This window comes from Marmota monax, unplaced genomic scaffold (genome assembly GCF_021218885.2).
Source record: "Marmota monax isolate L192 unplaced genomic scaffold, Marmota_monax_Labrador192_F-V1.1 WCK01_AAM20220418_F8-fsc00024, whole genome shotgun sequence".
Taxonomy (NCBI): domain Eukaryota; kingdom Metazoa; phylum Chordata; class Mammalia; order Rodentia; family Sciuridae; genus Marmota; species Marmota monax.
In genome coordinates, this window is record NW_026695224.1 from 9,507,658 (window position 1) to 9,525,169 (window position 17,512).

General features: G+C 38.8%; 1 protein-coding gene across 3 annotated transcripts in view; it reads right to left on the minus strand.

The window, feature by feature from the left end:
- Positions 1–905: 905 nt before the first annotated feature.
- Ces5a (carboxylesterase 5A) overlaps positions 906–17,512 on the minus strand; it is a 36,945-nt gene continuing 20,338 nt past the window's right edge. For 2 of the 3 annotated variants that reach the window (XM_046435254.2, XM_046435255.2), the window contains exons 11-13: positions 4,253–4,402; positions 1,436–1,508; positions 906–1,357 (exon numbers count right to left, since the gene is read on the minus strand). In XM_046435254.2, the coding sequence (XP_046291210.2) occupies positions 1,126–1,357; positions 1,436–1,508; positions 4,253–4,402 (455 nt within the window). In that variant the 3' untranslated portion in view covers positions 906–1,125. The remainder of the gene's footprint in view (positions 1,358–1,435; positions 1,509–4,252; positions 4,403–17,512) is intronic. The other variant, XM_046435256.2, reaches the window with a different exon arrangement.

Genomic DNA, 17,512 nt, shown 5'->3' on the forward strand with positions numbered 1-17,512 from the left:
TTTTCTTTGGGTCTTGTGATGGCTTCTCTGACCTTAGGAGTCTGTGGAAAGAGAGAGGCATGTGCTGAACCCTTTTATTGGGGAGAAGTCACTCAAATGAGGCAAGGGGTCAGGTTTCAGGGAGTTGAGTCTAGCTTTGTGATTTCTGCTGTCAGCAGGTTGATTGACATCTAGGATGGCCACACCCATCTCATGTGCTGAGTGGGGATCAAAGTCAGAGCAAGAAAAAGGGACACACAAAGGGAGATTCCATGGAAAATTCTATCCCAAACAGGGCAAAGGGGTAGGATTACAAAGGAATAGTTGAGTGTAACTCAACCCCAGTGGGTACACCTACTCCTGAAGTCATGCCTTGATATCCCATCTGGAACAACACCCAAGTCATTTCAAAATGTAGTGACTGGTCAGAGCCTCATGCATCAGGAGTTAAGGGTGTGTTTGTCCAGGGCAGCTCCCAACACTCATCGGTACTCAATGCACATTTACTGAATGGTCAGTCATCTTGACCCCATCAGGGAAACCTCATTTCTCCTTGGCATCCCTGCTTTGCCCCTGGCTGTCTAGGGTTCTATTTCTTGGTCCTTGACCTTGGATGATGTCTAGTTTCCATGGCTGAGAAAGATGTTCTCCAAAACATCCCTATCTCCCCCATATGATTGCCCAGCTAGACAAAGAGACCCAACTTAAACCCAGAGACATCCGGGATATCCATTTTTGGCTTGTGGCAAAAGCAACCCTGGTTGGCATTGGGTACTCATATTTTATGTACCACACAGACAACAATAGAAAAACTACTTCATCTTGGATGCTGGGGGCAGAGAGAGAGTTATTAGCACCGAATCATTCTGTTTTGCATATTTCACATTCTGATTTTATTTCATAGGAGTCACAAGATCATTATTGTAACAACTAAGGGGCCCACTGTTCATCAGACTTACTGAAGAGATCCTGTTGCTTTCCAAGGCCAATTACATTGGGTGGTGTTGAAAGGAATATCAAAAAGACAATTCCTAAGTCATCAAGCATCAGCTAACGCCACTTATTCCACAAATATCTCCACAGAAAGCAGCCCATCTGAGGAAGAATCTCAGAAGTGGGAAAATCAGAATCACACAGAGATGACTTCTAAGGAGGAAACGAGAACAAGAAAGCCATGTGCAGAGAAAGGAAGATCAGAAAGGAATGAGGGCTGAGCAGATCTCCAGATGGAGACATAATCAAGGGGAAGGTCTGTGTCCAAAACACCACTTTGGACTCTTTCAATCTCTCTCCGACCTTCAAGTTCAAATCCAGCATCAAGTACTGCTCCTGCTCATCATAGGCTGGCCAGTGGGGCAGGTCATCACTGTTAGGGTCCCTGGAAGTGACAACAGATGCCAGGTGACATTTTCATCTTCCAGGACTTTGGGTGGGGGAGGCTAGCAGGTTCACCTACCCAGTCCGAGCAAAGTTAGCCCAGTATTTCATCATAGTCCTGCTTAGCACTTTCTCCTTCTCGGTGGGTTCTTCTGCAAGAGATAAGCACATATCTAGCTGCTCCTAGATTCACCAGGAGCCAAATGCACCTCCCATGGGATGATGCCTCCCGCCCTGCCAGATCCCAACAATCTCACCATCTTACTCTACCCATTTCATATACGCAGCTACCAGAAGCAACTGGGATGTATGCAAAGAATCATGATGAAAGTCGGCCTTGTCTCTCCCCTGCTCTTCCATCTGGCTGCAGGTTACTTGGGGACACAGAAACCTCTCTCCTACCCACCCCGTCCCCACACACATACACACTTCAACAAACAATTCATTACAGCTGTTTCTTGTATGCCCAGGGTCTTGTTCCATGACACACCTGAAAGAATGCTCAAGTTCCTTATAGAAAATAGTATCGTTTTGCAAGTAACCCACCTACATCCTCACTTACACTTTAAATCATCTCTGAATGACTTATAATACCTAATACAATGTAACCATGTGTAGTTGATATGCTGTGTTGTTTAGGGAACAATGACAAGAAAAACTCCGCATGACATCCATATAGACTCAGTGGGTTTCCCAATGTTTTCAATCTGCAGTCAGTTCAACACCGAGAAGGAAGGCTGACTGTAGTGTATTTCTTTATTTGAAAAGGTAATACCTGATTAAATGCAAAAAAAAAAAAAAAAAAAACCACTCCGTCTATTAACTAATAGAGATAGGTTTCATTCCTGTCACTTTCCTCCAGAGACCCAGTTACCAGTCTCAGCATCAATCACTGCCACAGGCTTCCTGAGTCCTCCAGAAAACCCACAGGTGTAAGTGGAGGACACCTTTCTATACATATTGGACACATGAATTACATTTTTTTCCTGAAATTGTGTCTAGGAGATAATTCTACATCATCACCTGAAATGCTGTTATTTGTTGTTCTACATAGTATACAATTTAAAATATGTATTTATTTGCAAATATATTTAAATATATAATACATGCCATTAGGTTTTTCTTAGTTTTTTATTTTATTTTATTTTATTTTATTTTGGTACCAGGATTGAAGCCAGGGGCATTTAACCACAGAGCCATATCCCCAGCCCTTTTTATTTTGTTTTTTTTCAGATAGGGCCTTGCTAAGTTGCTTAGGGCCTCACTACATTGCTGACACTGGTCTTGAACTTGGAATCCTCCTGCCTCAGCCCAGGGGACTGGTTCCATGACACATCAAGTTGCTGGGATTACAAGCATGTGCCACCATGCTGGGCCACAACAAGTATTCTATTAATGGATCTTTGTTTTGTTTCCAATCTTTTATTTGTTAAAGTAATGCTTTAGTGTGCACACACACTTTTGCACATGTGGAGGTATAATTACACAAAAATTCTTAGAAATACCACACTAAACACTGCATGCATTTGAAATGTCAATAAGATTTTTCTATTAATGCATGAAAATGTCTTTTTCCTTTATCTGCTGAAACACACTGTCAAAAATACTTTGTTCATTCCACCTTGAAGGATGAAAAATGACTTCTCAGCCAAGGAGAGTCCACAACTCTCAAATCTACAGTGGGATTGAGTGGATTTTCGTGGTTAAAAGCCACTTACTTCCCTTTCAGAAACCATCTGTTTGAGTGTTTCCCAGTTATTGATGGGTTTGGGGTTTTTTTCTTATTAACTTGAGGAGCCCTCCAGATATCAGGAATTTAATCATTTGATACATAGGTGGCTATTTTATCCAGTTTGGAGAATCCATGTGCCATCACAAAGAACAGGTTCAGTCATGATTGCTGGGTAAGAGCAGTGACATTCAGTGAGCACTCATTGGGACTGGGGATGTAGCTGAGTTGGAAGAGTGCTTGCCTCACATGCACAAGGCCCCAGGGTTCAAACTCCAGCACCACAAAAAAAAAAAAAAGAAGAAGCACTCACTGTTTGCTTTATGGCAATTATTTCATTCTCGCAACAACCTAAGAGATCTATCATGATCTGAATTACCTGTTGAGGATGAATAAATGAAACAACGACTAAACCACAGTCTACAAATACATCCTATTTGTATTAGTTAGGAGCCTGTATTATGTAATATTTTCCACTAAATATTTTAGTGATAGTTCCTGCCATGTAATTTTCCTGTTAATTTTGTTCAGTAATGACTATATCTGGTTGGCTTATTTTAGACACTGAATATATCCTAAATTCAAAAATAAATAAGTGAACATTGTTGGTAACTGTTCACAAGTATATCTGGAGCTGGAATTATAAAAATACTATAAAAATCATGGGTGCTGGGCTGGGGATGTATTGGTGACAGAGTGCTTGCCTAGCAAGTACGGAGCCCCAGGTTTACTCTGGGGTGCAGGGGGTGCCTAGATCCTGCCTTCCAAAATCCTGGATGTTTCCTCAGGGAACTTCAGGGAAGGACAGGGACGGTGAGACCAGTGGTCGTGGAAAAGGAAGAAAACGGATCTAATTGGCTTTCTATATTAGATGGAATGTTCTAAAGTTCACATCCTACAGGCCTCAGCACAGTGAAGTCTCATGAAGCAATGGTGGCAGCTCTTTTTCATCTTGGTTTCTAAAAATCCAAGTGGGCTTTTTCCAGAGAAAGGTCTGCAAACCATGAAGGTGACAGAATCCCAGCCCCTCAGTATCCCATCACCCGCCCAGGCTCTTGCACGGAGCTGGGATGAGCAGCGTCTTATGTCAGCAGCAGATTTCTCCCCAGCTCATCCTAAGTTCCACATTTCCTGCAAGAGCAGAAGCCCCTGCAGCCAGTTTCTTACCAAACATGACAATGTCGTTGTTCAGAAAGGGACCTCCGAAGACAAATCGGATTTCATCTATGTGGTCAGCTTTGACAAAGGCTGGCTTCGTGTTTTCAAAGACCTGAGGCCGGTGCTGAAACTCATAGAAGTACACAGGGGCACCAGCATCTGAGAGAAGGTTGGGGATGGTCAGGAGTGTATCAGGTGGAGCAAGGGGCTGGCCTGCATCCCTGCTACCAAGTCCTGATTTACATACCCACAAGTGGGACAGCTTAGACAGGAGGTGACCTAAACTAGCCCAGCTTCCCCCTTCTCATTTGAGGTTAGAGTTTGCTACTACAGCAGCCCTCATGACAAAGAACCCTCTACCCCTCCGGGCAGCCTAAGAAGGCAAAAGTTCTACTCCTCAAAAGATTCCTTCCTACTGAGCCAAGATCTACCTTGATGCAGCTTCCTCTTAGTGACTCTGGTTCAAATGTCAGGAGACAGAGTAAGGTTACCTCCTGGTTTCCTAGACAACCCATGAGCGTGCATCCTAAATTCCTCTCTTCTACTAAAGGTCTTGCTCTGGAATTCCCAACATACAAGCACCCCCCCCACACACACACACACACACACACACTTGGTTTCACTATCCCTTCTAGTCACTCACTGGCTTGTACCTGCATCTTTTCCAGCAAGACCCCACCACACAATTGTCTTATACTTTTCTCCACTTCCCCTCCTCTGGTTCTGTTTTTATTGAAGTATCATTTGTGGATAATAAAAAGCACAGATCTTAAGTGTAGAGTTTGGTGAGTTTTTGCAAGTGGTTAGGGAGTCCAGTAACCTCCAGCCCAGTCAGGTCGTCGAGTACTTCCTCCATCCCAGAAAGGTTCCTTCTAGTCACGCACTTGAGAGACCGCCAGCCAGTCTTCTTATTCCTATTACATAATTTTCTGCTCATGAACTTCTCGTAATTTAGATAATAGAATAGGTACTCTATTATGTATTCTCTGGCTTCTTTTGCTCAGCATGATGTTTTTGCGTTTCATGAATGTTGTGTGCATACAGATTGATTCTTTTTATGATTCTTTTTATCACTGAGTATTATGCTATTGCATGGATATACCATAATTTGCTTATCCGTTCATCTGATGATAGATATTTGGGTTGTTTCCAAGTTGGGGCTACTACGATTAAAGCAGCTATGAACATTCATGTTCATGTCTTTTTTAATGGACATATACTTTCACCTTTCTTTAGTAAGTTGCAAGAAGCAAAAGGGTTGAATAATGGGGTAGGTGTGTTGAGCCTAATTTTTAAAATGCCAGTTTTCCAGAGTGGTGGTACCACTTTGCTTTTCCACGAGAAAGATCTGAGAGCTATGAACATTTCACAGTCCTGGGAATACTTCTTGGTATGGTTGGTGTTTCTTATCTTAGGTATTCTAGTGATCATAGTTACTTCCTTTGGGGTTTATTTTGCATTTCCCTGATGATTAATGATGTTGAACACCTTTTCATGGGTTTTGAGACTTTCACTATTCTCTTTTGTGAGGTGTCTTTTCAAATCCATTACCCATTATTAGGAAAGACATTTTTATTACTGAACGGTAAAAGTTATTTTTTTCCTATTCTGAGTATGAATTATTTGTCAGATAATTGTACTGTGAGTATTTTCTTCCAGTCTGTGGCTTGCCGTTTTTAGGTAAAATGCACTTAACATAAAATTCACCACTTTAACTGTTTTAAAGTCTATAATTCATCGGTTTTTAATCCATTCAGAATATTGTTCAACCATCACCGCTATTTTAGATCAGGAATATTGCCATTACTCCAAACAAAAGCCCCAGATCCACTAAGTAATTGCTCCATTCACCCCTCCCCTCAGCCCTTGGAGAACACAATTCCTTCAGTCTGGACATTTCATGTGAATCATACAACATGTAGCTTTTTGTGTCTGGTTTCTTTCAATTAGCACAGTTCCAAAGGTTCATCCATGTTGCAGCATGTATCAACATTTCATTCATTTTCATGGCCAATTAATAATTCAGGACTATACAACATTTTTAAATCTTTTCATCCATCAATAGGAACTTGGGTTACCACTGGGGACTATTATCATAAGGATGCTATGAACATTCATGTACAATTTTTATTTGAATGTCTGTTTTTAGTTATCCTGCGTAGCTTCCTAGGGGTGGATGGGTTCAGTCTGGGTAACTTTATGAAGAATGCCCACACTGTTTTCCAGAGTGGCTGCACCATATGTCCCCACACAGAGCATGTGAGGGTTCCAGAGCCTTCACAGCTGCTATAATTGGGATCTGGAATGTTCCACAAAGACTCATGTGATAAAGGCTGGGCCTCAGCATGGTACTGTCAGGAGGTGGTGGAAACTTTACAGTTGGGGCCTAGCCGGAGGCCTTTAGGACACCAGGGTGTGCCCTGGAAGGGGACAGTAGGGCCCAGTTTCTTCCTCTTCTTCCCTTTCACCTCCTGGACATGAGGTAAATGGTTTTGCTAGGCTCCTTGCTCCTTCCATGATGTGTCCCCACAGGTCCTTCAGACCATTGACTGAAACCTCCAAAACCATGAGCCAAATGAAACTTTCAACTTTATAGGTTGATTACCTTAGAGATTTTTTTTTACAATAACAGAAATCAACTCACACAACAATCTTTGTGCTTTTCTTCTTATTATTATTATTATTATTATTGTTGTTGTTATTGTTGTTGTTTTGTTTGTTTGTTTTTTGTTTAAATGATGGCCACTTTAGCAGATAACACATATAAAAGAATGAAGGTGGATTCTTCCCTCATACTATGTGTAAAAGCTAAGTCAAAATGGACCAAGACATAAATGTAGGAGATAAAGACATAAATGTAGGTGATTTGGTGAATTTTGTGAATTTTATAGACTTTAAAATTTTCTAAACCTCTTATAATAAGATAACACAGGAGTGAATTTCCCTTGCCTTGTATTTGGCAATAGAGTCCCAGATCTGACACTGAGCACATAATCAACAAAAGGAAAAACAGTCACATTGAACTTTTTTGAAACTAAAAACTATTGCACAGTGATTGCACATTATCAACAGAAAAGAAGGCAACTCAAAGAATGAGAGAAAATATTTGCAAATCATATATCTCATAAAGAATTAATATCTATAATATATAAAGAATTCCTAAACTCAACAACAAAAACATCTCAGTTTAAACATGGGCAAAAGACTTGAGTAGACATTGCTCCAAAAAAAGATATACAGGTATCTAAAAATCATGAGAGAAGATGCCCAACATCTCCAATCATCAGGGAAATGCAAACAAAATCCATAATGAAATACAATCTGACATCCATTAGGAGAGTTATTACTTTAAAAACTATAGAAAATAAATGTGGTAAAGATATGGAGAGGGAACTATGACCACCGGAAGAACAGGCCCAGCGGCCTGCTGAAGGGCAGAGCCGCCCCCTCCCCCTGCAACTGCAAGGTAGGCGGAACTCTGACCACCGACAGACAGGCCCAGCAACCCGCGGAGGGGCAGAGCCACCAACCGCGCCTGCAAGGTAGGCGGACCTGCGACCCACCAGCAGAACAGGCCCAGCGGCCTGCTGAGGGGCAGAGCCGCCCCCTCCCCCTGCGCCTGCAAGGTAGGCGGACCTGTGACCCACCGGCAGAACAGGCCCAGCAACCCGCGGAGGAGAAGAGCTGCCCCACGCGCCTGCAAGGTAGGCGGACCTGCGACCACCAACAGAACAGGCCAGACCTGCAAACGACAGACAGAACAGGCCCAGTGGCCTGCAGAAGGGTAGAGCCTCTCCCCCCGCCCCCGCGCCTGCAAAGTAGGCGTAACTGTGACCACCTACAGAACAAGCCCAGCGGCCCGCAGAGGGGCAGAGCCACCGCCCGCGCCTGCAAGGTAGACGGACCTGCTACCGACCGGCAGAACAGGCCCAGCGGCCTGCCGGCGTGGTAGGCACATTGCCCCAATTGGAGGAGGGGTAGAGCCACCGCTCGTGCCTGCGAGGGAGACTTTGCAAATATACAAGAGCAATATAAATATATAGGGGGAAAATTCAATAGCACAACAGTTTCACCAAGCAGAAAGAAACGCGAACAGTATGAAGAGACAAGGAAAGAAAGGACCACAAGCAATGCAGGTCAACTCAACTTTAGAAGAGGTAACAGCTGCAGCAGATGGAATGTCAGATAAAGAATTCAGGATAGAATTCAGATGATCTGGAGTCTCAAGGAAGACATTAGACAGCAAAATCAGACAATGAAAGATCACTTCAACAATGAATTACATAAACAAATCCAAGAAGCAAAAGATCAACTATACAGGGAGATAGAGGTAATAAAAAACAAACAAACAAAAATCCTAGAAATGCAGGAAGCAATAAACCAACTTAAAAACTCAATTGAGAATACTACCAGCAGAGTAGAACACTTAGAAGATAGAACATCAGACAATGAAGAAAAAGTATTTCAACTTGAAAAGAACATAGACAGCTCAGTAAGACTGTTAAGAAACCATGAGTAGAACATCCAAGAAATATGGGATAACATAAAGAGACCAAACTTAAGAGTCATTGGGACACAGGAAGGTATAGAGGTCCAAACCAAAGGAATGAGCAATCTATTCAATGAAATAATACGAGAAAACTTCCCAAACTTGAAGAATGAGACAGAATCCCAAATCCTAGAAGCCTACAGGACGCCGAATGTGCAAAATCATAAGAGATCCACACCTAGACACATTATAATGAAGATGCCCAACATACAGAACAAGGAGAGAATTTTAAAAGCTACAAGAGAAAGGAAGCAGATTACATTTAGGGGTAAACCAATCAGGATAACAGCTGATCTTTCAACACAGACTCTGAAAGCTAGAAGATCCTGGAATAACATATTTCAAACACTGAAAGAAAATGGGTTCCAACCAAGAATTGTGTATCCAGCGAAATTAAGCTTCAGGATGGAAGATGAAATTAAAACCTTCCACGATAAACAAAAGTTAAAAGAATCTGCAGCTAGAAAACCATCTCTCCTAAACATCCTCGGCAAAACATTACAGGAAGAGGAAATGGAAAATAACAATGAAAACCAACAGTGGGAGGTAGGACAGTAAAGGGGAGAAAATAATCCAAGAGGAAAACAACATGTTTAGTAACATAAATAAACAAATATGGCTGGAAGAACAACCCATATCTCAATAATAACCCTAAATGTTAATGGCTTAAACTCACCAATTAAGAGACACAGGCTAGTAGAATGGATCACAAAACATGACCCAACAATATGCTGCCTACAGGAGACGCATTTGATAGGAAAAGACACACATAGACTGAAGGTGAAAGGTTGGGAAAAATCATATCACTCATATGGACTTCAGAAACAAGCAGGAGTGTCCATACGCATATCAAATAAAATAGATTTTAAGCCAAAGTTAATCAAAAGGGATAAAGAGGGACACTACATACTGCTCAAGGGAACCATACACCAACAAGACATAACAATCATAAATATATATGCCCCCAAAAATGGTGCAGCTATGTTCATCAAACAAACTCTTCTCAAGTTCAAGAGTCTCATAGACCACCATACAATAATCATGGGAGACTTCAACACACCTCTCTCACCACTGGACAGATCTTCCAAACAAAAGTTGAATAAGGAAACTATAGAACTCAATAACACAATTAATAACCTAGACTTAATCGACATATATAGAATATACCACCCAACATCAAGCAGTTACACTTTTTTCTCAGCAGCACATGGATCCTTCTCAAAAATAGATCATATATTATGTCACAGGGCAACTCTTAGACAATACAAAGGAGTAGAGATAATACCATGCATCTTATCTGATCATAATGGAATGAAACTGAAAATCAACGATAAAAGAAGGAAGGAAAAATCATGCATCACTTGGAGAATGAACAATAGGTTACTGAATGATCAATGGGTTATAGAAGACATCAAGGAGGAAATTAAAAAATTCTTAGAGATAAATGAAAATACAGACACAACATATTGGAATCTATGGGACACATTGAAAGCAGTTCTAAAAGGAAAATTCATTGCTTGGAGTTCATTCCTTAAAAAAAGAAAAAAACCAACAAATAAATGATCTCATACTTCATCTCAAAATCCTAGAAAAAGAAGAGCAAAACAACAGCAAAAGAAGTAGAAGGCAAGAAATAATTAAAATCAGACCTGAAATTAATGAAATCGAAACAAAAGAAACAATTGAAAAAATTGATAAAACTAAAAGTTGGTTCTTTGAAAAAATAAATAAAATCGACAGACCCTTAGCCATGCTAACAAAGAGAAGAAGAGAGAGAACTCAAATTACTAGCATACAGGATGAAAAAGGCAATGTCACAACAGACAATTCAGAAATACAGAAGATAATCAGAAATTATTTTGAATCCTTATACTCCAATAAAATAGAAGATAGTGAAGGCATCGATAAATTTCTTAAGTCAAATGATCTGCCCATATTGAGACAGGAGGATATAGACAACCTAAACAGACCAATATCAATTGAGGAAATAGAAGAAACCATCAAAAGACTACCAACTAAGAAAAGCCCAGGACCGGATGGGTATACAGCAGAGTTTTACAAAACCTTTAAAGAGGAACTAATACCAATACTTTTCAAGCTATTTCAGGAAATAGAAAAGGAGGGAGAACTTCCAAATTCATTCTACGAGGCCAACATCACCCTGATTCCTAAACCAGACAAAGACACTTCAAAGAAAGAAAACTACAGACCAATATCTCTAATGAACCTAGATGAAAAATCCTCAATAAAATTCTGGCGAATAGGATACAAAAACATATCAAAAAAAATTGTGCACCATGACCAAGTAGGATTCATCCCTGGGATGCAAGGCTGGTTCAATATACGTAAATCAATAAATGTTATTCACAACATCAATAGACTTAAAAATAAGAACCAAATGATCATTTCGATAGATGCAGAAAAAGCAATCGACAAAGTACAGCATCCCTTTATGTTCAAAACTCTAGAAAAACTAGGGATAACAGGAACATACCTCAATATTGTAAAAGCAATCTATGCAAAGCCTCAGGCTAGCATCATTCTGAATGGAGAAAAATTGAAGGCATTCCCTCTAAAATCTGGAACAAGACAGGGATGCCCTCTCTCACCACTTCTGTTCAACATAGTTCTCGAAACACTGGCCAGAGCAATTAGACAGATGAAAGAAATTAAAGGCATAAAAATAGGAAAAGAAGAACTTAAATTATCACTATTTGCAGATGACATGATTATATACCTAGCAGACCCAAAAGGGTCTACAAAAAAACTATTAGAGCTAATAAATGAATTCAGCAAAGTGGCAGGATATAAAATCAACACGCATAAATCAAAGGCATTCCTGTATATCAGCGACAAAGCCTCTGAAATGGAAATGAGGACAACCACTCCATTCACAATATCCTCAAAAAAAATAAAATACTTGGGAATCAACCTAACAAAAGAGGTGAAAGACTTATACAATGAAAACTACAGAACCCTAAAGAGAGAAATAGAAGAAGATCTTAGAAGATGGAAAAATATACCCTGTTCATGGATAGGCAGAACTAACATCATCAAAATGGCGATATTACCAAAAGTTCTCTATAGGTTTAATGCAATGCCAATCAAAATCCCAACGGCATTTCTTGTAGAAATAGATAAAGCAATTATGAAATTCATATGGAAAAATAAAAGACCCAGAATAGCAAAAGCAACTCTAAGCAGGAAGTGTGAATCAGGCACTATAGTGATACCAGACCTCAAACTATACTACAGAGCAATAGTAACAAAAACAGCATGGTACTGGTACCAAAACAGGCGGGTGGACCAATGGTACAGAATAGAGGACACAGAAACCAATCCACAAAACTACAACTATCTTATATTTGATAAAGGGGCTAAAAGCATGCAATGGAGGAAGGATAGCATCTTCAACAAATGGTGCTGGGAAAACTGGAAATCCATATGCAACAAAATGAAACTGAATCCCTTTCTCTCGCCATACACAAAAGTTAACTCAAAATGGATCAAGGAGCTTGATATCAAATCAGAGACACGGCGTCTGATACAAGAAAAAGTTGGCTACGATCTACATACTGTGGGGTTGGGCTCCAATTTTCTCAATAGGACACCCATAGCACAAGAGTTAATAACTAGAATCAACAAATGGGACTTACTCAAACTAAAAAGTTTTTTCTCAGCAAAAGAAACAATAAGAGAGGTAAATAGGGAGCCTACATCCTGGGAACAAATCTTTACTCCTCACACTTCAGATAGAGCCCTAATATCCAGAGTATACAAAGAACTCAAAAAATTAAACAATAAGAAAACGAATAACCCAATCAACAAATGGGCCAAGGACCTGAACAGACACTTCTCAGAGGAGGACATACAATCAATCAATACGTACATGAAAAAATGCTCACCATCTCTAGCAGTCAGAGAAATGCAAATCAAAACCACCCTAAGATACCATCTCACTCCAGTAAGATTGGCAGCCATTATGAAGTCAAACAACAACAAGTGCTGGCGAGGATGTGGGGAAAACAGTACACTTGTACACTGCTGGTGGGACTGCAAATTGGTGCAGCCAATTTGGAAAGCAGTATGGAGATTTCTTGGAAAGCTGGGAATGGAACCACCATTTGACCCAGCTATTCCCCTTCTAGGTCTATTCCCTAAAGACCTAAAAAGAGCATGCTACAGGGACACTGCTACATTGATGTTCATAGCAGCACAATTCACAATAGCAAGACTGTGGAACCAACCTAGATGCCCTTCAATAGATGAATGGATAAAAAAAAATGTGGCAGTTATACACAATGGAATATTACTCTGCATTAAAAAATGACAAAATCATAGAATTTGCAGGGAAATGGATGGCATTAGAGCAGATTATGCTAAGTGAAGCTAGCCAATCCCTAAAAAACAAATGCCAAATGTTTTCTTTGATATAAGGAGAGTAACTAAGAACAGAGTCGGGAGGAAGAGCATGAGAAGAAGATTAACATTAAACAGGGGTGAGGGGTGGGAGGGAAAAGGAAAGAGAAGGGAAATTGCATGGAAATGGAAGGAGACCCTCATGGTTATACAAAATTACATACAAGAGGAAGTGAGGGGAAAGGGGGAAAAAAACAAGGGGGAGAAATGAATTACAGTAGAGGGGGTAGTGAGAGAAGATGGGAGGGGAGGGAATGGGGGATAGTAGAGGATAGGAAAGGCAGCAGAATACAACAGACACTTGTATAGCAATATGTAAAACAGTGGATGTGTAACCGATGTGATGCTGCAATCTGTATACGGGGTAAAAATGGGAGTTCATAACCCACTTGAATCAAAGTGTGAAATATGATTTGTCAAGAACTATGTAATGTTTTGAACAACCAACAATAAAAATTTAAAAAAAAAAGATATGGAGAAATTACAACTCTTGCATATTGCTGGTGGAGATATTAAGGGGTGCAGCCACTATGGAAAATGACATAGTAGCCCTCAAAAAAAAATAAAGAATTACCATATCATCCATCAATTCCACCTATGGCATACATCTGAAAGAATTGAAGGAAGGGTTTGAATAGATATTTGTACACTCCTGTTCATAGCTGCACTATTCACAATAGCCAAAAGGTGGAAATAAACCAAATGCCCATTGATGAATGAATGAATAAACCAAACAATGGATAGGTATGCATAAAATGAAATATTATTCAGCCTTAAGAAGGAAGGAAATTTTGACACATAAAACAAAACAAAAAAAATGAGGTAACTGAAACAGTCAAACTCATAGGGACAGAAAGCAGAGCAAGAGGGGATGAGGAGATATTTTTAACTAGATAAGAGTTTCAGTTTGGGATTATAAAAAAGTTCTGGAGGAGTACAGTGACGGTGGATGCACAATAATGTGAATGTGATTCTACTGAACAATGTACTTTAAAATGGTTAAAATGGTAAATGTTTTGTTATGCGTATTTTACCACAATTTTTAATGTAAAAAAAAAACAATATACTGTTTAATTTCTCAGTGTTGGTGAATTTGGTGAATTTTCTAGGCCTTTTTGTTATTTATTTCTAACTTCATTCCATTGTGGCTAGCAAAGATATTCTGTATAATTTTCACCCTTCTAAATGTATAGAAATTTGTTTTGTGGCCTAATATACAGCTTATTCTGGAAGATACTCCATGTGCATTGAGAAGAATATGGAGTCTGATATTTTTGGTGCAATGTTCTTTACCTGTTTGACCTGGTTATAGTTTTATTCAAGTCTTCTGTTTTGTTCTTTATATTTGATGGACTGTTATTGAAAGTGAGATTTTGACATTTTCAAAACATTATTATAAAAATGTCTGTTTGTCCCTTCAAATTTTCGTCATTACTTTTTACTTCATGATTTTATAGTTGTATTGTAAGGTGCACATGAGCTCATAATTGTGATATCTTCTTAGTAGAGTCACCCTTTTATCCTTTTACAGCATCCTTCCCTGTCTCTCATAAAAATTTTTGTCTTAAAATCTATTTTGTGTAGTGGGTGTGGTAGCACATGCCTGTAATCCCAGCAACTCCGGAGGGCCAGGCAGGATAATTGCAAGTTTTAGGCCAGCCTCAGCAATTTAGAGAGACCCTAAGCAACTTAATGAGACCCTGTTTCAAAACTTAAAAAAATTTAAAGGCTGGACATGTGGTTCAGTGGTTAAGTGCCCCTGGGTTCAATCCTAGGTAAACCTCTCCCTCCAAAATTATTTTTTCTGACTTATGCAACCACTCCAACTCTCTTTAGTTACTCTTTGCACAGAATATGCTCTTCGATTCTTTCACTTTCGAGCAATTTATATCTTTGGTTCCAAAGTGAGTTTCTTGCAGATACCATGTACCATGTTTTCTTTAATCCATTCTGCAATCTCTGTCTTGAGAATTTAATCCATTTACATTTACTATAATGATTGATAAGGAGGATTTATTTCTGTCATTTTGCTATTTGTTTCCTATATATCTTTCATCATTTTTGTTTTTCAGTTCCTCCATTGAAGTCTTATTTTGTGTTAGAGATTTTCTAGTGTATCATTTTGATTCCTTTTTTATTTCTTTTTCTGTACTTTTTTAGTTTTTGAAGTGATTGTTGTGGGTATTATAATTATCAACTTATACTAACCTAGTTTAAATCAATATCAATTTTGTTCTACTAGTACACAAAAACTTATATAGATCCACACCCTCTTTATGTTGTTAACATTCAAAAATTACATCTTTATACATTGGGTACCACTAACATAGATTTATAATGACAGTTTTATTCAGCAGTCTTTTAATCATAAAGAAAAAAAAGAGGAATTATAAATCAAAAACATATTAATACTGACTTCTATATTTACTTATATAGTTACTTTTATGGGTCTTCTTTATTCCTTCCTGTGGATTTGAGATATGTTCCAATGTCCTTTTGTTTCAGCTTTAAGAATTTTCTTTAGTATTTCTTCTCAGGCAGGTTTACGATCTACAAAGTCAATTTGTGTTAACCGGGAGTATAATAATTTCTCCTTTGCCTGTGAAGGATAAGTTTGCCACATACAGAATCCTTGGTTGGCAGGCTCTGTGGATGTTTTTCCTTCCTTCCTTCTTTCCTTCTTTCTGTTCTTTCTATCTCCACTTTAAATGTCATTACATTGCCTTATGACCTCCATTGTTTCTAGTGAAAAAACAGCTGTTAATGTTATTTAAGTTACTTTGTACATTGCAAGCATCTTCTCTCTTACTGCTTGCATGAATTGATCTTTGTTTTGACCTTTCATTGTTTGGTTATAATGTGTGTCTTTTCAGTCTTTGAGTTTTTCCTATTTGGGGTTTACTGAAATTTGGGGTATGTATATTTCTGTCTTTCATCAAATTTGGGGTATTGCAACCTTTATATTCCTTGCTGACTCTTTTCTCTGTCCTCTACTTCTTGAGCTCCTATTATGGACATATTGAGATATTCAGTGGTATTCCAGAGGATTCTTAGGATCTGTTTGTTTTTATTTGTTATTTTTTTCTTTGTGATTCCCATATTGGGGAATCTCAATCTTCAATTTTATTATTATTCCTTTTTATGCTCAAATCTGCCATTTATCCCCTATGGCAAATATTTCATTTCAGTTATTGTACTTTTCCACTCCAGAATTTCTCTTTGGTTTATTTCCATATCTTTATAAATTCTTCCACTTTATTTATATTCCCTAATAGTTGATAAGTTATTCTCAAGAATTTCCTTTGGTATTTTTTTACTTGGTTTTATTTAGCTATTTAAATATATTTAAACTAGTTCATTTAAAGTCTTTTCCCAGTAATTACAATATCTGGACTTCCTCAAAAACAGTTTCTATTAATTTGTTCTTTTCCTCCCTGAATATAAACCACACTTTCTTATTTCTTTGCCTGAATTTTTTTTTTTTTTTTTTTTGCTAGAAACTGGATATTTTTAAGTATTATAACATGAGAATTCTGGACATCAGATTTTCCCCTCTCCCTAGGGTTTCTACTAATCAGTATGGTTGGTGTTGTTTATTTGTTTACTGATGGTTTCTCTGCACTAATTTTATATAAGCCTGTACTCTTTATCATGTGTAGCCACTGAAGTCTGTATTCTGTTATTGTAGTGTTTATCTAATGATTTAACAGGTCAGCTGAGATTTACATAAATGCCTGACGCCAACCAACAAAAGAAAGAAATTAAGAAAGAAAAACAAATGAATAAATATCTTTTCAGTCAGGCTGTGTGTGTGTGTGTGTGTGTGTGTGTGTGTTTTCAAAGACACTTTTAACATTTGGCCGGGTAGTTTACCTTAACCAAGTCAACCTTAGTCTACATTAGCTTTTTCTTTCTGCTTGAACAGAGCCTGAGGGTCAGGGCTGAGGAGGGAACATAGGGCCTCCTAGGATTTTTTTCCCTAGATTTCTAGATTCCCAGGAACAATTGGGAGCTGTTCAAGCTTTTATTACCCAAAGTTTCTCATTGCTGAGCCTTTTCTCCTAAGCTTTTCAGTTTGTTTACTGTTTGCGCCAACTAATGTCCCTTGCCCCTAGTGGCAGTGACAAATGCACTTACCTTTAACAACTTTTGAATGATACCTTTCAGGTAGCTGTCTCATCCTGATTTCAGTGTAATAAAGGAAAGTCTTAGGTAGTAATTTTGAGATAGTCATTTACAGAACTACAAGACAAGTCAAAACAAACAGCCACAATTATTTGAGAATAAAGTCCATTTTTCTC